We start from the raw sequence: 25,087 nt of genomic DNA, 5'->3' as shown, positions 1-25,087 counted from the left end.
AACAGAGACCCCAGGCCAGTCAGCCTGCTCTTTAAAGAGATCCCGATGAGGAATTACACTGGGCTTGGAGACACTGCTCTAGCCCCCGGCATACCCAGGCCACGAGAACCCTCCAACGGAGGAGCAGCACAGCCCTAGGGATGGTCTATGTCTGGGAGGTCTGGCCGCCATGCATGGGGCTAAGCTTGCAGCTGCTGGCCGAAGGAGCAGGGCAGGGTGGAAGTAAGTGGTAGCTGGGTGCTGAAGGAGGGGGGCATGGCCCCCTCACTTTACATCGGTCATAAGGGCAAGCAATGGCAGGGAGCACAGAGGGGAGCGGAGGCAGGGCCATGCTTCAGGCACCAGCACTGCCACCCCTCCTGCACTGCAGCACAACAGGGAGATCCTGGGCTGTAGCTCACAGGCAGCCGTAACCTAGAGAACTGCACCAGCTGGCAATATAGGCACAACCCGGTGACCCCCCCCCCCATCCCCTGCATCCCCCACCCCGGGCTGCGTGTCACGGGAGAAGAGCTCTGGATCCGTCTAACAGCGCAGGTAGCATCAGGCGCTCTCCAGCCCTGCACCGACACAGAACGTCCCCTTGTGTGGCTGCGAAACCCGGAACCTCAGGGCTGAGCCACCTGGAGGCGGGCAAGCTGCCGACGCCACCATTCACCACCCCTCAAAGAGCAGATCGGTTGCCAGGGGATGGCTTTCACACCTGCCGCCCAGCTACTCAGCCCCAGCAAGAGTGAGCCCAGAAGCGCACCTGGGCAGCAGGTGGGGGCTGCAGTCCCCCATCGCATCTTGCAAGCCAGCTGCCCAGCCAGCCGGGGACCAGCTGGCAGGCTTCTACTGACAGGATGAATTCACTTTGTGCTTCAGATGAGCACACTCCCACCCCACCCAAGCGCTCAGGCTGCGTGTAAGAGCCACACCACCCATGGAACAATAAGCGAGAGTCCATGCTGGACAAACCCCACCAGCCAGACCCAGTGGAAGAGGTGAGTGCTCCTTTTGAGCTACTGAAAGCAGACATTAACTCTTCCATTAAAGGGCAACGCTGTAGTCAGAGGGGGGGGCGACGACTTCATTCAGCATGCACTCAGAGCAGAGAGCTCAGAAAGCCTCCTGCCCAAGTCCATTAAAAAAACGAAAAAAAAATAAAAAAATCACACCACACACACACACACACACACACTCCCCCCCCCCCACCCCTTCCACCGGGGTCACTCACCATTTTCCACAGCGACTGCTGTGGAGAGAGACTGAGCCCATTTTGTCTGGTGTTACTGCAAACAGGCCAACGCAACAGACCGAATGCAGCACATGATCACACACTGAAGGCATCGCTCTTCAAACCACAGCAGGCCACAAACCCATTTCTGACCCCCATGCAGTTATAGGATGTGGGAGTTCAAACCTACTGTAGATTGTGTGTCTCACTCCCCTCCCCCACAGCAACATTTTCGGGGGTGAAAGAGGAGGGTTGGCTTTAACAAAAAATAAATAAAAATCCCCCCCTCCCCGTAGTTTTTACACTGTTAGTGAAACAGAAGCAACACTTCCCCGGTCAGACTAAGCGCTTCTGTGCAGTTGCTGTATTGCTTGGTCTGTATTTGGGACTGGTTGATTTAAGGTGTACCATTTTTCAAGATGAGTAGTCTAAGGTTCCACAGCACTAACAAAAATAGAAGGACTCATGAACTTCCGTGAGTAAAACTCACTTAGAAGTGGGCTGTGCCCACAAAAGCTCATACCACCAGCTACATGTTGTTAGTCTGTAAGTGCTACCAGACCTTTTGTTGTTTAAGTTCATCACGTGAGTTAGCTTTAGAATGGAGGCAGCTGCACCGGTGTAAGAGGGGCTGTACACCAACACTGCATGAAACTGTTTAAAAATATTGCCCCTAACCAAAATAGTTATGGTCAGTACAACCCTCCCCCCAGCCTCACCATCAGCTTCTTCCTCCAGGTTTAAGCAAGACCTAAAGCTCATATATACCCCACTGATCTCCAGGAGGGGCAGAGCAGCTGGAAGTTGGGGAAAAAGATGCCAAGCTACTTCGAAATCTTTCTGCAGGGCCAGTTTCGATGCAGTCAGGCTGGCAGAACACGTGTTCAAGATGTGTCCAGTCTAAAACCCTCAAGCTTGGTTTTTGAGGGGGGTGGAGAAGAAAGTGACCGGGAAGTGCGGAGAAAACCAGAATGTGTGTGTCACACTGGGAAGTCTCTTCCCTGAACTCATGTTTTCCCCTCCTGATTTGGGGGAGGGGGGAGAAGAACCACAAGGTTGATCTGTTAGGGCAGATCTGTTTACAACCTGGCCTTGCAGCCCCCCTGCTGGGTCTCCCCTAAATTGGGACAGACATGCTTGTCAGGCTCGATAAACTGGCTTCTCTGAATGCCAGCCCCTCCTCTCCCACTGCCCCTCCATTCAGGGAGGGAGCAGCCTCACCTGGCTCCACTCAGGAATCTGGAATAAAGGCAGAGGGCTGGCGTGTTTTAGAACAAAGCTGGAGGGGGGGGAGGGAAGAGAGGAGAGACCGGTTGGATGCCTTGATCAGGTCTTTCAGCCACATTCCTGCTTGTTACCCAATTCCAGGGGCTGTTCTCCTGCCCCTCCCAGTTCCAGAAACACTCCCGCTTAGTACACAAACGCTCTTTTTTGAGAGGGGGAAATCTGTGTTGGGCAGGAGGAGGGAGGAGAAAGATCACATGCAAAGTTCTGTCTCTGGGCCCCTTTCCACCTCCTGCTGCTTCACCACTCTCCCTGAGCAGCTCCCCAAGCGGGTGGTTTACCCGGGCTGGGAGTTAAGATCCAACCGGTTAAAGGTCAAGGAGCTTTTGCACAGCTCAGCAGCCTGCCCAGCGTGTGCCTTGCCCAGTGAAAACAAACAATGCGGCTGTTGTGGAGGGCGCCCCGGCGAGGGGAGGTTATTCCGTAGCAGGGCGGGTGGTGCCGAGTGATGGGGATACGAGAACGGCGACAGAGACCTCGGCTAGAGAATACATTGTTCCACTGCACCCGATCTGGGCAGACCCCTCCCGCCCACACGGCGGCAGAGAGCCAGCAAGGACGGGGGAACGGGCAGGAAAGTCACATCAGCTAAAGCTTCTCAAGAGATGTTCCAGCTGCCAGCACGACGGAGCAGTCAGAGACCTAATGAGAACCTTCCCCAGCTGGTTCATCTTCCATTAGAACCACAGGGAACGTCATCCATTTCCTGGGAGCCTCTGAACAGTGGCTTCTGGGAAACCCAAATCTGAGCATCAGCAGCCCGGACTCCCAGAAGTGCAAAGACTGGGGAGAGGGAGCCGAGGGCATTGACAGTTTACGGTGCAGTTACAATGCTAGTACCTGGTTCCAGAAATGTGTAGAATACATGCCCCTCCCTGCCAAAAACACACACACACACACACACACACACACACACCACACGACCCTTGTACACGTGTCCCATAAGCCATGGCGATGAAGTCAACAGCTGCAATAAATTCAATGCCTGCTCTTCTTGTTCCTTTTTTTTTTTTTTAAGCTTGCACTTTAGTCCAGATCTGGTGGGTGGGAAAAGAATTACACCTAGTCTCTGGGTGGGCGGACTTTGGGCCTTGCAGTGTTTCCCCTCTGGCTATGCAAACTGCCTGCAGTGGAAAGGTCTCCCCTCCGGTCTGACAGCTTCTAAAGCCCTCCAATTTGAAGTGCTACTTCACTTGGCTGGATCCCAAACCCCAGCCCAACCCCTTTCCTCCACCCCGTGACTTTACAGTTCCCCTCACAGGTATAGAATCCTCGGGCTGGAAGAGTCCCCAGCCAGGGCTTTGTGAAGCTGGGGCTTAAATCTCTAGGGATGGAGATTCTCCCCCCCGCCCCCAAGGGAACCCAGCCCAGTGCTTCCCCCCCTCCCCCGGGGAAATAGGTTTTTCCTAATATCCAACCTAGACCTCCCCCACTGTAACTTGAGCCCATTGCTCCTTGTTCTGGCACCGCCTCTCTCCATCCTCTCTGCTTGCCTACCTAGTGTGTCGCTGGGACTCTAACAGAGTAGACTGCAAGGCCCACTATGGTAAGGAGATTGGAAACCCCTGGGGAGGGGAACCGATGCCCAGGCTTCAGCCTCGCATGAAACACCCCGGTTGTGGTTCTGGAGGATCATAAAGTCCTCCAGCCAGAGGATGGAAATTCAGGCTCAAGTCAAGAGACACGTACCAGGCCAGGGGCCTCACACTGTCCGTCACAGAGCACAGGCCGCTCGACAGCCTAATTTTTAAATGGCAACTGCAGCCGAGGGACACTTCTGAACACATGAAGGACAGGACCATACTAGCCTACTCCACCATCCCTTCTAAGGCTTGGGTGCTTATCAGGAATAGCTCCAGCTTGGGTGGAGCAGGGCACGTTTCCCCTGACAGTGCCCAAAGCAGAAGAGGAGCCCAACTTAGTCCAGTTGCTTACAACTGACACCATCTTCAGGCTGAGATGGCAAAAAAATAGAGCCCTGCAAATCCACAGCTATGCGCTTTATAGCTGCAAGGATCCACATCCACAGCTCATTTTTGTGGCTATGGATTGTTTGCAAAACCCTGCAGCTGTGCAAAACCCTGCAGCGATAGGCCAGGGAGCTCCACAGCACCTTTCTGCAGCTAAAGATGCAGAGACAAACCTTTGTCTCCGTGCCGGGCTCTGAAAACAGGAGCTGTGCGGCCGACGTGGGCTCACCCGCAGACTAGAGGGGCAGAAGGGACTGGAGTGCAGCAGGAAGCCACGTGTGACTTGAAGGGGGAAAGAAGAACTCTGTTTTCCCAGGCTTGGGAACCGGACTGCAGAGCTCATCAAGTGATCTTAGCCCACTGTCTGAACAGAGCCAAGATGCAAGAACCCACAACTCCCTGCCACCTGGAAGTACCAGCGTCTTACAGCCCCCGTCTGCTGCAGTCTCTCCTCTCTAGGCATGTAGGCGGGATGACTAAGTGACTCTGCAGTCCTAGTGCATACCATTTATCAGTAGTTAACCATTTCAGTGTAGCCCTGTCGGCAGGCAGCAGGACGTGTTGCACCAACATAGCCGGCTGGCCCAATGACAGGTTACATAGTCAGATCTCTGGTCAGTTTCCACAGGACTGCAAACTGGTGGCCAAGAGGACAGCAGCTGAGCAGGTGACTACTAGAGCTAGGGGCTGGAAACACCCTGCCTCATCAGGTGTGCTTGGGAAACGGGACAGAAGACAAACCCGAGGGTCAGGGAAGCAATGCGCCAATGCTGCACACTCTTAAGCCGGCTTTACATTTGCAAGTTAGGTTGACATAGCTACTGCGCTCAGAGAGAAACATTCATACCTCCTGAATCCATTGCTATGCCAACCTCACTCCTGGTGTAGTCCCAGCAGGGTCAATGAAAGCTTCCCCTGCAGAGTCAGCTACAGGGATGAAGACTCCTGTCACTGTAGGAAGCACCTACGTGAGTGTGCTACAGCGCCAGTGCTGCAGTGGCATAGCTGTGCTGCTGTTGTACTCCACACAGCCAGTGCCTCTGTCCCATGCTTCGTGGGGAACAGCCACCGATGGTGCCACGGTGGTTCAGACGTAAGAGGCAATTCAGTCGGATGTCACTGTGTCACGAATACCTGCTACCCAGCTGGGTATCCCATTCGAATAGCACGAAGCCTCTTCCCAGAGCTGCACGATGCATTTGCAGGACAGAAGTGACTGGGGACTGCTGTCGAGTGCAGTCCCAATAACAACAGCAACAAACATCCAAACCATCTTCCTCACGGATCTGTACCCTGTGTGTTTGGCAGACGCTCCGCCGAGGTTACTGACATTGCACCATTTGCTTTGTACTCCTGTCAGCCCCGCAGGGCCAACACCACTCCAGGCCACAGGCTGCACTTTGTGGTGCAGCAGACAAGGGCGGTGGTAAGTGACAACTGCAAGATGGAGGCAAACCTCAGAGACCAGCTTGACTCGCAGATCTCACCAGGCTGGCAGGTTGCACACAAAAAGCCACCCTTTGTCATCCAAAGAGGTGAGCAGCATCGGACTTGGCACCACGACGGGGACAGAGCTCTACAAGGCCAGTCTTTTTCCAGATTCCAGAAGCATGAACTCAATCGACAGTATTTAGACTAGGTACGTGAGACAGTTCTAGGAAGTCTGCCTGTGTCAGACCGTTTAAAAGTAAAAAAAGTGAATGGTTGAATTGTTTGTTCCCATCCTAGCATGGAAAAACCTCCAACAGGCACTTGCATGCAAAGCTTTATACAGGAGGATTCTCAAAGAGAGACACTGGCAAGGGATACTTGTGCCCTAACAAGTAATACACGTCAGGAGAGTGAGTGAGTGGTTTTCTACATTCACCTAAATGACTGTGCTGGACTAGGCTGTATTGCAGGTGCCCCATCCAGGAGTATTTGCCTCTCAGCCGCCTGAGGAATAGGCAGAGATCATGGACAGATGTTGGGCCAGTAACAGGCATTGCTTCACCCACCTTGGGACCGGCCTTGCTGCCAACAAAATAGCAGCATGCCCACTGTTACACAGCAGAGTCCCCAGCGGATTTGGTTCTGCCACCCACGTCTGTGTCTAGTGCCCCCGTGCGCCGGTCCCCTCCAAGCCAGGCACTTGACATTTCTCTCCTCACTTTCCAGATCTATAGAAGCAAAGAGACACTCCTCTCTTCCCCATGCGGAGTGCACCTTACGCTGGGCCAGATTTTACCTTTGTTGGTATTCGCTGGCTCTGCTTTTAAGCTGCTTTGCTCAGACAGTTCTGCTTCACCCATTGAACTAGCAATACAGAATTGCAGAAGGCACAAAAACGTCACCCCGCTCTCTAGTGCCTGGGGAGCAGCCAGCCATGCCAGACCCTTGGCAAGATTGGGGGGGGGGGAAGGGAGGGGAGGGCAGCTCCATGCTCCTGCAGAAAGGATAGTAGAAGGGGCTGGGTGAGGGGCAGTGAGAGTGCACCACACCAGTCCCCACCCAGCCCTTCGAGCTGGCCAGAGCACCCATGCCGAGCTCCAGTGGCAATTTAGGGGACCCTGGGCTTTTTAGAATCACCAGGCCCCAGGGCAGTTGTTTCCTTTGCCCACCTCCTGATGCATCCCCAAGCCGAACGCTGACATCACTGGCACCCCTGGGAGGCGCACAGCAAGGGCACAGAAAATAAGGGATGAAGCCAAAGAGACCGTAAGGTCCGTTTTCACAGGCATTCCGCATCTCCAGCCCCCGCTGACTTCGACAGCAGTTGTGAGCACATGGCACCTCTGAAGATCAGGGAGGCCTTAGAGATTGGAGGGCTATGGGCTGGGATGTCAGCGGAGCCCAGGAAGCAGCCTCAGGGAAACTCATGGGAGCAGTTCGCTCCGTCTCTGCTCAAAGCAGCTGGCGAGTTAAGCCCAGATTTCCATTGTGAAAACGTTAAAAAGTCTGAGCCATGTCATAGCGTCAACGGTGCCTTCCCCATCTGTGTCAAGGATCTGCATGGCTCCCTCCACCCCCACCAAGCCACACTGTTTCGTCTACTCTGGACAGAAGCGCAGGTTTGATTGCCACGATGTCAAGACTGAAACAGTTTCACGAGCCATGCATGCCCCCGTGGTGTCTGCCTTCTCTAGGGCAGGCCTGAGTAATTGAAGCCTGCGCTTTATGTCTGATGGCAGCAGCCCTGCTAGGACCAAATGCATTTGCTTATTTCACCTGAATCCATCAACTGAACTTCTGGGTGAGAGCACTTCAAAGCAGCCCAGCCCATAAAGCTACTTCGCCTCCCGCCCCAAGGCAGCTGCATGGTTAAGATTTTTCAGTGTAGCAGCCAGTCCCCTGCAGGATCCTCTCAAAAATCATTGGCATGAAAACCCACGGCACGGCAGTGCTCACCCTTTAACCTGTAGCCACTTCAAAGCGACCTACGTGGAGTCTTAAGCCAGCCAAAAGCCTGACAGATCAAGCGCAGAAAGCATCAAGCTGTCCATTCACTTAGGGCTGTTCTACCTGGAGTACTTTAGAAAGTCCCTCGGGATTCGGCAGCCTAGATATTTACCAGCCTGGCTTTGTGCTGTACCATTGCCCAGGGCTTTTCCTACTCCCCTCCCATGCTGCAGGTGGAAAACAAAGCCATGGTTCAACCCACTGCTCCAGCATATTGCTCTGTGTCAGCCCAGCAGGAAAGCAACCCCGACAGCGGCTCTTGCTGGGGTGCGGGCTGGCGTGAGGTTTACACTAAGACACCACTGACCTTTCCCCGGCACTTGCTAAAAGCTCCGCTTGCCAACTGCTGACTTAGCAGCAGCCAGTCCTGTTTTACTGCCTCTTACCCAGTTCCATTAGTTTCCTTGACACATGCTTCTGCATATAATTTACGGCTAGATTGACTGCTGTAGCAGGTGAATGCTGGTACTGATCGGTTTCAATGGGGACAGCGATACAGCGTGAATTATTTGTGGTTTGCTGACCTATTTACCAGCTGAGAGGCAGCATTCATTCAGGGACTCTGGGTCTGGAGTGGACCCAAACCATTTGGACTTCTGGCAGGAATATATACCAGGTGCTGTCTAATATGCATCTCCACTAGGCCAGCATGCACCTGAGTGAGGGAAGCGTTTCAGGGACTTCCCATGTTGCTCTGGACTGATGGCTGCCATCATTCCATGCACCTCAGCCCTCCGGGTAGGCCGGTGCGGTCTGCTGTTCCTCGGAGCACCTGTCCTACGAAGGGCCAGCACTGACGCAGCACTGGCCCTTTGGTACAGTGTCTTTGAGTCAGCAAAGGGGCACAGCTGCAAGGCCTGTAGCCTCCTGACTGTACTGGAGAGGAGTCACCGTAGCCTGCATCGGTTCAGACGAGGCCTCCACTAGAGACCGTGGCCCAGCGGTTGCAAGCAACCTCGGAAGCCACTTGAGGTGGGTGCGGTGTTGTACTGGCAGTCCAATGCCTGTTAGTACAGTGCGGACAAGGCCTTGCCGTCAGCTGGACCATACACATTACATGAAGTCACCTGTATTCTGCACGCAGCTGAGTCTGTTTCAGCATGGGGGTATTTCAGGAGATGGAGACACGCGGTATCTGGTGAGTGCCCACACACAGAACCTGCAGTCTAGAAAACCTGCCCAAAGAGAGGAATCCAAAGGGGGAGGCCTTGCCTACTAATCAGGCACTGTACACCCCCCCCCTTTCTCCACTCCCCAGATTTCCACCCCTTGCGGCTCTTACCTTTATCCGCCAGAGAGAGGGTGCTGTTGAAGTACTGCTCCTCGACGGTCCACGCTGTGTCATTGACCTTGTTGGACACGCCACAAGAGCCAACGCAGCTCACTTTGATAGCTGGAAGAAACACACACATACTGGATTAGTGCTCAGCAGCTTTTCCACACCAGTGACAAATCCACAGGTCCCATGTCAGGTCCCTCCAGCTCCCTCGATGAGCTCTCTGCTGAGACACGCAGTCAATTCGCTCTTAAGCAGAGGAGCGGTGCACTAATTGATTTTGACAGAGCCCCTTTTAAACACATGCCCAAGGAAGATGGGGAATGGAGAAAGACAGAGGTCAGTGGTTTGCTGTTCAGGAGGCCTCTCCCTATACTCCAAGTCTAAATGCAGCCTCTCTCCAGCAAGCATTTTCTAAGCTACTCATCACGCTCACTAGGCATTTTAAAAGCCTCTTGGTAGGATTTTCTCAAGAGCGACCGAGAGCTCAGGTCTCAGGAAGAAGAGTCAGTGGAACATCGGAGCCTTGGGAAATGTTACCCTCTCCCGTCTCTCTGGTTCTCTCCCCCTCAGTCCAACTAACCCTCAAACACGCCCGCACACCCGGTAACATGTAGTTTCAGCCCCAATTCCTGGGCTGAAGCAGAGGAGCCAGAAGGCAGGAGGTTGTCAGCGCTACCCGGAATGGATGCCATCCGGACCGGTTAACGGACTGGCCAGAGCTCCACAACCCTCACATACCTCAGGAAAATGAGTTTGTCTCTTCAAAGGAGGCAGATGCACCAAGTCCACTAACACCGCCCTCTGCCCCCGCACAGCATGTCAGTTCGCTCACTGACCTAGCAATCCTAGGAAGAAAGGAGAACCTGTGCAGGGCTGGTCCTAACCCCAGGCATCCACAAGGGAAAATGTGCAGCGGGGGGGGGAAGCGGAGGAGAGAATGTGGTTGTGGCCCCTTTAATTGCCGCGTATCCCGAGTGGGCTTCCATCAGGCTCTGGCGGCGGCCCCTGGAAAATGGTGGCCCCAAGCAACTGCCTGACTCATGTGCCCCAAGACTGGCTCTGAACCCGTGGCTGATCTGTGTCCAAAAGGGCAGCAACGCCACTCGGCCAGTAGGACAGGAGACAGAACCACTTAGGGGATAGGGGCGAAGATGGTCCGATAGTTACCTATGGAACTCCTGGGCTTATCAGAGCATCTCACAACATTACATGGACTTGACCCTCACACACCTACCTATGGGACCATGCGAGGGGTTGTCCCTGTTGCAGAGACAGGGACTTAAGCACAGGGCACATTAAGGAACTTCCTTGAGGTCACACAGGGAATCCATGGCAGAGCAAGGAACTGAAACCTAGACTCCTACTCCGACATCCTGTCCACTAGACCAGGATTCCCAGACCTTTTCCTTAAGTGGCCAATTAAGTGGGTCTATTTTGTGAGTGACATTGGATCCAGACCTATGTCCCAGCCCCACGGAGGGAAACACGCCACCCACAGCAGCACCCTCTGCACCCATGCTGCAGGCAATGTGTGAGGACCATACAGCCCTGGTGCTCCAGAGTCAATGTCTTATGGCAGGGGTGAAGAACCTTTTCTGGGTTGGGGGGGGGCATTGACCCAGAAAAAAGTCAGTTGGGGCCACCCACACCCCAAAAAACAAAAGCCAAACCCTTACTGAGGAGGCCCCCAATGGAGGAAAAAGATGCTCCACACATTCCTCACACCAGAGTCTTGGGGGTCCCAGGCTAGTAGACTGTATGCTCCAGCCTCTAGCGCAGGCTCCCCAATGCTGGGGGGAGCCCTGAGGGGCTGGGTCCCGGCAAGCCCAGGGCCGTATCCGGTCTCTGGGCCGTAGGTTCTCACTCCTGCCTTAAGGGGAGGAATTGGAGAAGGAGAAGAGTCAGGGTCGCATCTGGGAAATGCTGCACAAGATCCTTCCCACCCTGGTGGTTTTGCCCAGGCCCAGCGGTTCTGAAAGCGCGTAAGGCCGTCCCTTCCTCTTAGGGCACGGCTCACACAGGCAGGTTAGCGTTCAGCCAGGGCCTGGTGCTGAGCCGGCCAGACTAACCACTGCAGCAAGAGGCTGGGCCCAGTCTGTTGTGCCTTGCCCCATGCCACCCGTCGGTGACAGCCCCGGGGCAGAGCTTTCTAGGACCTTTTTACCCCAGGCAAAAAGCCTCTTGGCAGGCAGGCTGCAGAGTGGGAATCTGAAGCTTTCTTGCGGGGGGGGGGGGGGGGGGGTGGTACGAGTCGTATCTGAACGCTCTGTTACAAGAGCCCAGAGGGCCGGCAGATCGTTCCCTAGCTACCCAAGCAAGAGGCTCGTGTTTACCTTGGCTTGTCTTGAAACAAAGGCCAGTGCTTTGTGCCACCGGTAGGGCCTTTCATCAAGTTGGAGCGCTTGTGCAGAGGTTCAGGAAGGGCGGCTCAGAGGCTAGAGCAGAATACAGAACAGACAGACCCCTCCTCTCACAACTGGCCTATGGATCTGCTTACAGAGGGAGTCGAGCTAGGAGCGGACAGTCCTCTCTCAGCAGGATTCTAGCTGAGTAGCGTCACCCGCCCATAGCTACACCCAGGTCACCGATCTGTCCCGGGTCATAGGACAGCACTTGTGCTCTCTGTACGTGCATGGGGTACGGGGGCTCAGGGATGCAATTTCTACAGAATTCTGGAGTTCTTACTGGAATATCTAGCTCAAGGGGGAACAGGAAAGTGCCTCCAACAGCTCCACATTTCTGCATTTGAGAGGCTGCTTGCTTGTTTTCAAATGAGGCTCAAATAGCTGACACTGGATAGCGCGATGGGAGGGTTACTGCTGCCCTTCCTCTCCCTGGGAAGCGCACACAGGCTGAACGCTCTGAGTGAGGCTGCTTGAAACCAGGGCACCCACGAATGCCCCTCCACACAGCACCCCCAAATGGGGAACGAGGAGCCAAGGCCTGGAGCCATAGCACTGAAATGCAGCTACCCACACCCTGGGTGCAGAAAGTGACCCGGGGGAACCTCCATTGTGGCACCCATTGCCTGCTGTGTTTCTAGGCCCAGGTTCTGGACAGTGTCTCAGAAATAAGACAATTTAAACCCAAAGATTTTCACTTGGGGCTGCTCTGACAGAAGGCATCAGGCAGAGCCCTTCCAACTACAGCCCAGTTGGAATCAGCGTGTGGCTTTATATCCTGAACTAGAGACAGACATGCCCATTATACAGCAATTGTGCTGCCTCTCTCCGCCGGCCGGAAAGTTGTGTGTGTAGACCCAATTGACCTGAACACAATCTGATGAGATCAAGGCTATCTCCAGTCTCTTATGTGGTCCCCTCCTGGTTTGCTGGTAGCAACGTTAGCTTTTTGGGAGGTTCCCATCCACTCCAAGGTTTCTCCTTTGGTAGCATCTGAGTTCACGCTCACCAGGGATGTGAAAGTGTGTTTCATCAAGTAAACGTGTGACTACCCCTGCACTGCTGCCTCTGATACAGGAGCAGCAGTGTGGGGGAGGAGAGGCTTTTAAGCCAGCTCCCTGCACAAAGCAGGAGCCTGTGTGCAACAGTCAAGGTTACTCTGAGCCCAGGCTTATCAGTTAACTATGTACATGGTTCCACTTTCACATCCTGGGCCTCACCAATCGGGAGCCACTAAGCAGCTGGCTCCAATCAACTTGGCCCTACCCGAGCAGGTCTCCTTCCATCCAATCTTGCACCTAAGCCTGCCTCAGAAATCTCTTGGTGGGGTGTGGGGGGGGGGGGGGAGTAGGAGGGGAGTCACATTGCTATCTTCACTCATCTGGACGTAAACTTTCTCCCTGCCATGCAGGATCATAGCCTGGGAGTTCCTCCGCCCTTCCTTCTCCTCACACAGCCAAGCCAGCAAGATCTGGAGGCTGCTGCTACATAAAGTCTCAGGTCACTGCTGCTCAGCCAGGCTCTTCGACATGCACCTTACTGGGGTCATCTCTCGCCCAGCTTCCCTCGCACCCTCCACTTTACAGTTCTAGAGAAGCAGCGGCAGACCTTTTATAAATACATGAAAAGCAAGAGGAAGACCAAGGACAGGGTAGGCCCACTGCTTAGTGAGTAGGGAGAAGCAGTAACAGGAAACTTGGAAATGGCAGAGATGCTCAATGACTTTGTTTCAGTCTTCACCGAGAAGTCTGGAGGTGTGCCTAACGTAGTGAATACAAGCAGAGAGAGGGTAAGTTTAGAAGATAGGATACACAAAGAACAAGTTAAAAATCACTTAGGAAAGTTAGATGTCAGCAAGTCACCAGGTCCTGATGAAATGCATCCCAGGATACTCAAGGAGCTGATAGAGGAGGTATCTGAGCCTTTAGCTATGATCTTTGAAAAATCATGGCAGACAGGGGAGATTCCAGAAGACTGGAAAAGGGCAAATATTGTGCCCATCTATAAAAAGGGGAATAAGAACAACCCAGGAAGCTACAGACCGGTCAGTTTAACGTCTGTCCCAAGGAAGATAATTGAGCAGGTAATTAAGGAAATCATATGCAAACACTTGGAAGGTAATAAAGCGATAGGGAATAGCCAGCATGGGTTTGTGAAGAACAAGTCATGCCAAACTAATCTGATAGCTTTCTTTGATAGGATAACGAGCCTTGTGGATAAGGGAGAAGCGGTGGATGTCATATACCTAGACTTTAAGGCATTTGATACAGTCTTGCATGATATTCTTATTGATAAACTAGGCAAATATAACTTAGATAGGGCCACGATAAAGTGGGTGCATAATTGGCTGGATAACCGTAGTCAGAGAGTTGTTGTTAACGGTGCTAAATCCTGCTGGAAAGGGATAACAAGTGGAGTTCCGCAAGGGTCTGTTTTGGGACCCGTACTGTTCAATATCTTCATCAATGATGTAGATATTGGGATAGAGAGTACGCTTATTAAGTTTGCAGATGATACCAAACTGGGTGGGGTTGCAACTTCTTTGGAGGATAGGGACATAATTCAAAATGACCTTAGCAAGTTAGAGAAATGGTCAGAGGTAAACAGGATGAGGTTTAATAAAGAGAAATGCAAAGTGCTCCACTTAGGAAGGAACAATTAGTTCCATACATACAAGATGGGAAGTGACTGTCTAGGAAGGAGCATGGCGGAAAGAGATCTAGGGGTCATAGTGGACCACAAGCTGAATATGAGGCAACAGTGTGATGCTGTTGCAAAAAAAAAAAAAAAAAAAAAAAAAAAAAAGCAAATATGATTCTAGGTTGTATCAACAGGTGTGTTGTAAGCAAAACTCGTGAAGTCATTCTGCTGCTCTACTCTGCACTAGTTAGGCCTCAGCTGGAGTACTGTGTCCAGTTCTGGGCGCCACATTTCAAGAAAGATGTGGAGAAATTGGAAAGGGTACAGAGAAGAGCGACAAGAATGATTAAAGGTTTAGAGAACATGACCTATGAAGCCAGGCTTCATGAACTGGCCTTGTTTAGTTTGGAAAAAAGAAGATTAAGGGGGGACATGATAGCTGTTTTCAAATATCTAAGAGGGTGTCACAAGGAGGAAGGAGAAAATTTGTTCCTCTTGGTTTCTGAGGACAGGACAAGGAGTAATGGGCTTAAAGTGCAGCAGGGGAGGTTTAGATTGGACATTAGGAAAAAATTCCTAACTGTCAGGGTGGTCAAATATTGGAATAAATTGCCAAGGGAGGTGGTGGAATCTCCCTCTCGAGATATTTAAGAACAGGTTAGATAGAATAATAGGACTGGAAGGGACCTCAAGTGGTCATCGAGTCCAGCCCCCGCCCTCAAGGCAGGACCAAGCTCCGTCTACACCATCCCTGACAGATGTCTATGATTCTATGATTCCTTGCAAGTTTTTCTGCACCAGCCAGTAGCTAGCTAGAAAGCCATCCCCATGCAGTATGGGAAGGCATGTAAACACAACTAGGCTTGTTTAAACCAGAAGTTTTTTAGAAAGTACAGGTTGAACCTCTGAGCCAGCACCCTTGGGCCCTCGCTGGTGTCGAGCCAGAGAATTTGCCAAACCCCAGGATGTCAACATTGTACCACGTGTGTCTTTGTCAAGCAGCATTGCAAGCACTGTCCCATTTCTTTGCCTCAGTAAAACAGAACTGTATTGATACACCCTATAAGCCTACACCTAGCCAAGGCTTCTCAGCTCTCTTCATAAAGTGCTAGCGTTGTGCCAATGCAGTAAGATTAAGTAACAAGGAAATAAAGCATTAAAACACCCCTTGCTTACACTTAGAAGCGTTGCCAGCACTTCCACAGCTCGCTGGACTCAGACACATAGGAGGTCAATTAGTACTAAGCAGCACAGAACACAAGACCAGGACAGTGGCTGCAAACAAACTTTCCAGGACTGTGGGAAACTTGGACACTCCCACGGTAAGCAGGCGTCCAGCTAACTAAACTCATGCTGGATCACAGAGGTTCAACCTGTATCTGTTTGCCAGAAGCTAGGAATGGGTGACAGGAACACTCAACAATTGCCTGTTCCGTTCATTCCCTCCGGGGCTCTGGACATCGGCCGCTGTCGGACAGGACACTTGGCTGGATAGCCCTTTGCACTGATCCAGTATGGCTGTTCTTAGAAGGGCAATTCACGTGAAGTCAGGTCAATACGCTGTCCAGTGCATTGTACTGTCCTGCTTAGCTAGACCTGGTGAAGGCATCCCCCCCCCCCCCAAGACAATGCAATAGGTCCTAAGCAGGTAGTCTCATTTGGCCATCAGCCATGACACAGACCACCCCCAGTCTGAGCCAGTTCAGGACCCGACAGGGTCCCCCATTAAAAACCCAAAGGAAGCGCACTTCTAAATCCTGTAGAAAACCCCCCAACCCTTTAACCCTCGAACGGGGTGCCCACTAGGGATGTAATAGTGTAGTCAATTAACTGATAAGCAAAAGCTTATAGGTTAATGCTATAGACTACATGCATTCCCCTCCCCCCCCCACCAGTACATTTTTGGCAGGCTGGCCAGCAACTTGCCTCAGTTCTGACTCACACCAGGTCTGGGAGCTCAGACCCTCCTTCCCCAGACAGGGGCTGCTGCCACTGTATCAGAGGCAGCAGCACAGGGTGACAGGCAACCAGTCTGCAAGGGGAGTGGTTTTCAGCTGGCTCCCCTCACAGACCAGCTCCCACCTAGCACCCTAACACAGAGGCAGCAGTGCAGTGTGGCAGGGGGTTCCTCGGGTCAGCTGCTGCTCACCATTGGTGGAATTCTCCTCCTCCAAAGCCAGCTGCCATGGTCTCTGGGTTTAGTCCTTCCCATAGGGGGAAGCTCACACCAAGTGCTTAACCAGCCCATCTGTTACACGCCAACTGTTCCCAAGCCCAGCCTGCTCCCCTCCTACCCCCGCTGCATTTTTCACAATGAAGATGTTAATTTTCCCCATCAAATACTTAATCTCTAGTCCCAGAGGGCACATCAGGGTCTCTTAACAAGAAACCTCCATGGGAGACTTAGCTTGCAAGCTAACAGCATCTGTTGCAACAGGGAGGCAGGGGATACTGCCTGGTAGGTCGGGCCTGCCTGATGAGAGCGCCTGCATGCTCAAGTTTTTATTCTTTAGGCCTGGATGTGCACCTGGGGAGCACAGGACACACACACACAAAAGCACGCCCTGTACACTTCACTGCAGCACACAGCAGGGTTTCCAAAGCAGACGGGGCACTGGCATTTCAGTGCCAACTTGGTGAGCCAATCGGAACAAGAACAAGGCCTGAAACCCCTTGCTTGGAGGGAACGGAGCAGCGACAAGTGGGAAAACCCTCCTGCCTTTGAAAGAGAAAGAAAAGCTACAGCTGTCCGCCTCCTTTAAAACCCAGTTCCTCAGTGAGCTGTCCGGGCTGGGGAGGGGACAGAAAAAGGCTTTTGGAAGAGTGTCTCTGCCCCGCCTGTACTGTCAGCTCACGATTTCATGCCTCCTGCCATTTGGGACGTGTGGCCAGTCTCACCACACCACGTCACATGGTCACTCATGAATTTTCCCTTATTCAGGATGGCGGTCACATCCCGTTTCTCTCAGTGGGGCCAAAGTCAGCCGCAGAATCATTTCCCTTCCCTATGCAGGCTGCAGGGACACTGCCCTGCAAGTTCACCGCTGGGAGGGGCAGTTTGTGAGATCGATGCCAGCCACGCCCCCAGGCAAAGCAGCTGCCACTCACTGACTTTGGGGGCTAAACAGCAGAGACACTTGGATGGACAGTGGGGGCAGGGGGGTCGTCTTGAGCAGCAGGAGGCAGCGTATGCCGCTTCGCGTCAGGCACAGAAGAATGCGAGGGGGCAGGTGTTGCTCAGGGAGGTCCGGCTTCTTAAAGTTAGGAAGTCTCATTGTTTTTACAGGGAGTATCGAATGGATCGATGAGTTTCAAGTTCTCTAATGTGCATCTCGAACTCACCAGCCCTGTGCCAGTGCGAGCCTGAGGCCTTCAGCAGCTCCATGGTTCGAGTTACTTATCATCCAGTCCTTTTTAAAGGGGAAAAAACCCACCCCCCAAAGGGTAAGGCAGTACCAGGAATCGGATAGTTTATAACTGAAGGGTAAGAGGTAAGAGCCAGGGTAAATGGAGCCTCCCCCAGCTGCTGAAGTGGAGACATGCAGTCAAAGCTGGACTTGCCCACCTGAAATCTCACACAGGCAGATGATTATGGGGGAGTTAGTCAGACTGACCAAAATCCACCACTCCCCCTAAATGATCAAGTGAGATTTGGGGTGAGTGACTCAAGGCAGGCTGTGGCACCCCAACAATAGTTCCAAGGTCACTGGGTGCAGAAAGTTCCATTTCTCAGGCCATGTCTCCATTTGCAGACAATCGCTGCTGCAGCAGTCAATCTTCCAGCATTCAATTTAGTGGGTCTAGTAAGAGACCCAATAGAGTGAGCACCGAGGGCGCCTCCATTGGCACCGCTACTCGCAAGGAGTAAGGGAAGTAGATGCAAGCGCGTCCCCTGTCAACCTCCCACTGTGGAGATGGCGCCAAGCTCAGCTTAAAATACGCTGACTCCAGCTACGTTCCTTATGGCTCCGTACGCCTTGGATCATTCCCCACTTGGGGGTGCTGTACTCAAGGGGCAGTCGGAGGCACTGAGGTTCCAAGCAGCCTTTCACAGACAATAGTCAGGGAGAAAGGTTTGTGTAAAATTTCCCCATAGGATCCAATTTCAGCTATTGAACTCACATTGGAAAAGAAACAGCCTCTGAAGCGCCACCAAACGGCTCCACGTTTCTGCACTTCCCCTTCCACTCAGAACTTGATATTCAAATAAGAGTTCCAGGATTCGACAGAAGTTACACACCCAGTCTCTCCCCCCCCAGTATGTAGGCAGAGCAAAGTTCAGAAGTAGCCTGCACTTGTAAGATAGGCAGCTAGACCTCCAGTGAGGCCCTGGGTCTAATCAGGTGCACATAGGAGAATGAAGTGAGGGGGAGGTGAAGGCAGACAGATCGGCCCCATCTAGACCCATATGAAGAACAAACCATTGCCAGAGGAGCTTGAGTCATTGGGCCCCCCAGGTGATTTAGAAGCACCACCAAGTCTCGTTGGGACTACAAATTGCTTTTCTCTGGTGCTTGTGTTGTGGTGCCTAGCTCTGGGAAGCTCCATTTCCTTCTCCGGGGAAGAGGAAAAGCAGGGACAGACACCAAGCGACAAACTGGGGGAGATTAGCAAGCGAGGGGTGCCAAGATCTCTCCTGCTTCCCATGAGGGGGGGGCATACAATGCTCAGCAGGAAATTCTGCAACAAAATAAAATGCAGATAAAATAAAATAAAATTCTGCCCGAGCTACTCTAAACCTCCTCAGACAGGGCCTCCTCCTACAGCCACTTATGTGAACGAGCATCCCCATGACAACTGGCCTAGGAGTCAGGAGACCAGGGCTCTGTTCCCAGCCCCGCCACTACCTTGCGGTGTGACCTTGGGAAAGGTCCTTCCCTCTGTCATGTAAGCCACTCTGGCCAACGGGTGCTGTTCTCTCCAGCTATCGTCTCCGTTCCAGGACCTTTCCAGCACGCCACAGAGCAGGAGAATGGCATTTTCCTCCCTCAGAGATGCTTTTCTGGGTCCTAACAGGAGTGAGCGTACACAAGTGATGGAGTATACAAGTGCCTTGGGAAACTAGAAATTCAGCTTCATGACGTGGAGATTTATCCAAACACTGGCCGGATTTAACTGCAGGGCCTAGTTCTCCTCCCACCTCCACTGGATGACAGAGTCAGTCTAGCACTGCATTTTAGTTAGAGTCTCTGGGCACACACAGGATGCAGCTGGAGACCAGAAGTGCCTCCCATGTGTCTAGTGCAGCTGGACCCCAGAGATAAGCTTTCAGAGTCAGTTAACAGCTGGAGGCACCAATTGCTAAGCCAAGCCGTCCCTGGAAGGGCAAGGAGCTAGTGGTATGGGTGCTCAGGAGAAACATCCATGAACCAAATGGGAAGCAGCTCCTTCATAAGCAGAGTCTTTGCAACAGCAACTATACATCCGGGCCCAGCTGCACAAGAACTGGACCTTCTTGCAAACGGGTTGTCAGTAAGTTGGTCCTTCCTTATCCCCGTAGGGCAATAAGAGCAAATTAAGTGCTCATGTCGACAGCACAGGCAGTTTTCGGATCTTGAGCACCATTATGGCAAACGTGAGAGGAGACTTCTGTGCCCAGCTTGGCTATTGGGCAGCCTTGGACAAGGAACATGGCCTCAGGTGACCCACCAGTCTTTAGCTTGGCTAGCAAGACTGAGTTCTTTGGTTGGGGTGCACTGATCTTGGATTTTCTAGACTCGTGTAGTGCAATTAAGACATTTATCCCTCTGTCTACATTAGCAAATGAAGAACCACATTTAGCACTAGCTGAGGGGATTGAAACAGGATGAGGTGTTAGTGACCCATCATTACCAACAATGGGTCCTTTAACAGCCAAGTCACAACAGGGACATATTTTCCACACAGACTTTTGTACAGCCTCTCAAGAGCAGAGTTGGCTTCAGAAAAAATAATCCACACCAGTTTGCACAAGAGTCAATATGTGCAGCAGGTTACACAATGCCACAACGTTCTCAGCAAGTTGTTTCAACAAACAGCACGTGTGTCAACATATTAGCAGCTTGAAAGATTAATCGGAGACACGAAAAAAATCAAAGTACAAGTTGCTCAGAGTTCTTGCTTGAGGGTAAGCTAGATCCCAACACTGTAGGAAAGGCAAAGACGGCTGGAATTCAATTGAGGATTCTGGATTTCCATCTGTCAGCATAAGCAAGACAGCAACTTCAGGAAACTGGAGCGTTTGAAAGCTACAAAAATTGTTAGGTAAAAAGTAAGCTGCTTTCAGTCACTACTGAACATGCAGAAGAAAATAATGGAGACTCCACTGGTGAAATTTTCGAACACAAAATGAGTTCTAACCGTCAAAGGTTAAAAGCACCTTCTGTTCCCACAGATTAAAAAAAGACACCTCAGAATAATAGGACTGGAAGGGACCTTGAGAGGTCATCAAGTCCAGTCCCTTGCCCTCTCAGCAGGACCAAGCACTATCTAGATCATCCCTGACAGGTGTCTAAGCCAATTTTCTTCCACTATTTGGTCTGAGGAAGTGGGTCTGGCCCACAAAAGCTCACCACCTAATAAACCATCTTGTTAGCCCTGTTTTTTGTTTCAAATATCTCCAGTGATGGAGATTCCACAACCTCCCTAGGCAATTTATTCCAGTGCTTAACCACCCTGAGAGTTGGGAAGTTCCCTCCCCAAAAAATGTCTAACCTCAACCTCCCTTGCTGCAATTTAAGCCTATTTCTCCTTGACCTCGGATGATAGGACAAGCAGCACAATGTCCCCCCCCCTCCTTGTAACACCCTTTTAGATACTTGAAAGCTGCCATCATGTCCCATCTCTTCTCTCTTCTAAACTAAAGAAGCCCAATTGTTTCAGTCTTCCCTCATGGGTCATGTTTTCTAGACCGCTAATCATTTTTGGTTGCGTTCCTTGTATGTCTGAGGAGGAAGAAAAATGTATTGGAGAGATGGCTGGGAAGGTCATAAATTGCTGAAGAGAAGAGATGCTCCAATTAACCAATAACTAATTAATTTTAACTGTCCCCACTCAGCTAGGGCTGTCCAGTCACTTCTTATATATGCCCTGCATACACACAAGCCCTATGTACCGAAGCAACAGAGCAGGCCACCTGAGCAAGGTGGAAAAGGAAGGAGAGAGATACCTGTATTAAGTAGGGATGCTTGACCAGGATGGAGCAGTCCCATCCCCCCACCTGCACCGTGGGCCAGTCTGGTCAGAGCATCCCCACCACCCAATCCATGCTGTGGCCTAGGGTGCTCCTGCCCAGCAGGGCCTCCCACACCACTGGAGTGGATCCCGTTTAAGGATTATATTTAACTGGCTGATTAAACTTGATTTTACATCCTGAGTAATAGAGGAGCTGAGGCGACAGTATTTTGGTTTTGCAAAGCCAAGAGCAGTTTGGATCCAGGTTCTAATCTATCCCAACCATCACCTACGATGGGGGTGGGATAGTTTCCCCACTTTAAAGCATGCTCTGGGAACAGGGCTTATGCTTCTACAAAAATGGGACAGATGTGCTTAAGACTATATTGAAGGCCCATGCATACCCAGTCCCCTGGCATCTCTCTGCTGTAGAGATAGGAATTCCGATTCCACTGGTCTGGAAGGGATGAACACTAGTCACCCCACACTCTTACAACACTGGAAAGGGAGGAAGAACTTGATGGGATAACTGAACTTTGATTGTGACAAGACAGAGCGCTTGCCAGGAGCCAGATTTGTATCAGGTGCCATCACATGCCTCCTGGGTGAAATAGTTCTCTAGCCAGACTGCTGAGAAAAAACAGACACCCATTACCTGTGGGAAAGGGTTTTGCGCAAAGGTCAGTTATGGAGCGATCATGATGGCTCTCCATCCTCAGAGGAAACCTGCCTAAAACACATGTTCAAAAGAGGAGCCCGGGAGCTTAAATTCAGAATTCTGCTAGACACTAAAAGTCACCGAATGAGCAGAGTCCCTGAATTCATGGCTCATTACAGTGATCTGTAACCCACTAACTCCTGCCCCTTTTGTCCAGTGACTGCAGAAGGCTTACTGGGCCTCTCTACCTTGAGCAGCCGCTTAGAATGCGCACTAACTCTCATCCTTTTCATTTAGCTCTGACACTTGGAGCATCTTAGGAAGAGCCTTATGTGGCTTGAAAAGTCTGTTGCTCTCACCAACTGAAGTGGGTCTAAAGACTATTACCTCACCCACCTGGTCTCTCTTCCAGTGGTGGGCTGCCTGCGGTCCTGTGGGCTTCCCCCCCCCCCCCGCAGGTCCATGGGCTGCTTCCCCCCTACCCCGTCTGACAGCCAGTTCATGGCATTCCAGCTCTGGGAGGGAGGGGCAAGGACGGAGCGTGAATCAGGTGATTCGCACACTCCGAAGGTGCTGGGAAATAGCAGGGAAGCACAGGCAGTGCAGGGCTCCAGGGTGTGAGAGGTGAGGGGGGAGGGTGGTAGATGGGGAGGGACATTGGACTGCAGGCCGCTGCAGTCCGCCAAGATGGAAGGAGGGCATAGCCGGGAAAGGGTGCATGTTCCTTGGCTGGAGGACAGACCAAGTCTGAAATTCATAGATGGACTGGCAGGGGTGGAGAAAGGGACAGCTAACGGGGTTATGGCTGTCCTGGTCCCTCTTCTCTCCCCCCCATGGTCATTCTGCAGTGTAGCTCCCTCCTACCAGACCCCTCCCTTTCCAATTTATGGAAAACAAATTGGACCCACATCCCATTATCCTGGCACAACCAAACCCTGAGCTTGCTTTAAGTTAGAAGCAGAGAAGCTGCCTACCAAACTTGGTGGTCCCAACTCTTACCGTTTAGGAGTTCTTGAACAAATGGACTTGGATGGACGAACAGACATTTCTAAATTACATCGTCGGACGACAGCATTAAGCGGTGGCTAGGACGCAGGCTACTTTCACTCCTGATTGACGGGGTCATGTGTAGTCAGAGCCGGTTATGCTTCCCATTCCCCCCCTTGCTTGAACTATTACACTGCCCTTCGTGGCTCTTCCCAAGAGATGCTGCACCATCACCTGTGTACAGAGCACAACAGAGGGACAGTCCAGGGCTAGAGACCCCCTAAGCTTTCCAAGAGCCAGACATGCATCAGGCTCTGACCTGGCTACACTTACTTGAAGCGTCTCCTGATGGGCAGTGCATCGGGTCTAAGGCAGGCTCCCTGTCTGCCTAGGGGCTGCACATGCAGGCAGGCAGAGGGGCCAGGCAGCTACCCCCACAGCTCCCATTGGCAGCAGTTCAGCCAATGGGAGCTTTGGAGTTGCTGCTGGGGTCAGGACAGCCCACAGAGCTCCCCGATCGCCCCTACACCTAGGGGCCACAGGGACATGCTGGGGCTTCCGGCTTGGAGTGAGATTTGCTGCAGGCTGGATGAATTTAAGCAGCAGACCAGAGTGTCCCCTCCCTTTCTCTACAATAGCCTCAAACCATGATTGTGTCGATCAGACACCACACCCCTAAGAGCAAGAGAAGCAGCTGTAAATGCCTGTTTTGCCACCTGCTGAAGGAGTAGACCAGATTCTGGATGACAGGCACTGATGGCCATGCACACACGGCTATACAGACACCTGAGCAGATGGTGACTAGAAGAAAATGCTGCAGTCAGAGTAGTTTGCAGGGACCCAAAGCTGAGGGGGGGGGGGGGGGGGCAGAAGAGATTCTCCTCTGATGAGGATCTTGTACTCTATCCCACCACCCTGAGCGAAGCTAACTCAAAAGCAGAGGGCTAAACCAACAAGACACCAATGGTCTTGTCCCCATTTATGCCTCCACTTTGAGGCAATAAGTAGGATTTTGGAAAGACTTCTGCATGGCTGTCATTCACCCCTGTGAACAATGTACCAGGCCAAGCAAGGTGTTTGGAAGAGTCAGCTGAAAGCTGCAGCTGAGAAGGTGACAGGGGAAGACTGTTACTCTTCGAAGACCACCAGTAAACATAGAACAAATGGGACTAGCTGGGGCTGGCTACATCCAGTTGTAGGACTGTATGCATTCAGTACTACCGATGGCCTGCAGAAAGTCCAAATCAACTGTCGAGTTGAGCTGCAGGGCTGTATTGCTTGTGGCTTACGCAGCTTGCGCTTGTCCCACACAACAGAGAAATAGGAGCAAAGGCTGTAGCACAGTAAGTTTGGAGAATACATGAATATTCCAATCAGGCACAGCCCGGAGGCTATTCCATCTGGGGCTGTGCAGTCTCTACACTAGCAAGAGCCAGCCTCTCTTCTCCCTGGGTTTTACTTCAAAGGAATCCTGAAGAGCATCCCCGGGCCACACTTCTCCTTCCTTGGCCTTTCAGCACTTTGTGAAAGGTTTGCCTGAGTCCAGAATGCCAAGAAGCTGCTCAGGTGGAGCACTGGTTTGTTTTTCTGGGTAACCGTCTCCATGCTACCTAAGGAGACATTTTGACTGAAGCAAATGCAGCTTTTTCCAACAGCAGGCTGAACAAATAGACCCCATGGTGAAGAAAGTAGAGGTCACTTGTCCAGCTCAACCCATATATAGCATGGGGGAAGATTTCCCTCCCTCCCCAAATCTCCAAGCATTTTCTTCAATCACCAACAAATTGAACATGACCACAGATCCTGTTGTCCCCATAAAGGATTTCTTCTGCATGTATCTCAGGGGCGGGAAAGAAAAAAAGTTAAGTGCTGAGTTCATTATGAACAAGAGTCCACGTGTTTACAACCTCAGGCACTTTTCCCTGCTTAAACACCACACTTAGAGCACTGTGCGGCTTATCAGCATACTGGCTGCCCAAGGAGGAATTAAAACTGAGTCACCTTGAACAGCTGGAAAAAAATTCCAACCCAAGTTGAGAATGTTTACCAAGCCTGTTC

The 25,087-nt window shown here is 51.9% G+C and overlaps 1 protein-coding gene across 2 annotated transcripts in view; it reads right to left on the bottom strand.

The window, feature by feature from the left end:
- Positions 1 to 25,087, bottom strand: part of ARRDC1 (arrestin domain containing 1) — a 59,629-nt gene that overhangs the window by 18,644 nt on the left and 15,898 nt on the right. For both annotated transcript variants that reach the window (XM_075906000.2, XM_075906001.2), the window contains exon 2: positions 9,194 to 9,304. In XM_075906000.2, coding sequence (XP_075762115.2) covers positions 9,194 to 9,304 — 111 coding nt within the window. The remainder of the gene's footprint in view (positions 1 to 9,193; positions 9,305 to 25,087) is intronic.

This window comes from Pelodiscus sinensis, chromosome 23 (genome assembly GCF_052426305.1).
Source record: "Pelodiscus sinensis isolate ZL-2025 chromosome 23, ASM5242630v1, whole genome shotgun sequence".
In the NCBI taxonomy this organism is placed as follows: Eukaryota; Metazoa; Chordata; order Testudines; family Trionychidae; genus Pelodiscus; species Pelodiscus sinensis.
This window is presented reverse-complemented; position numbering and strand designations above follow the sequence as displayed.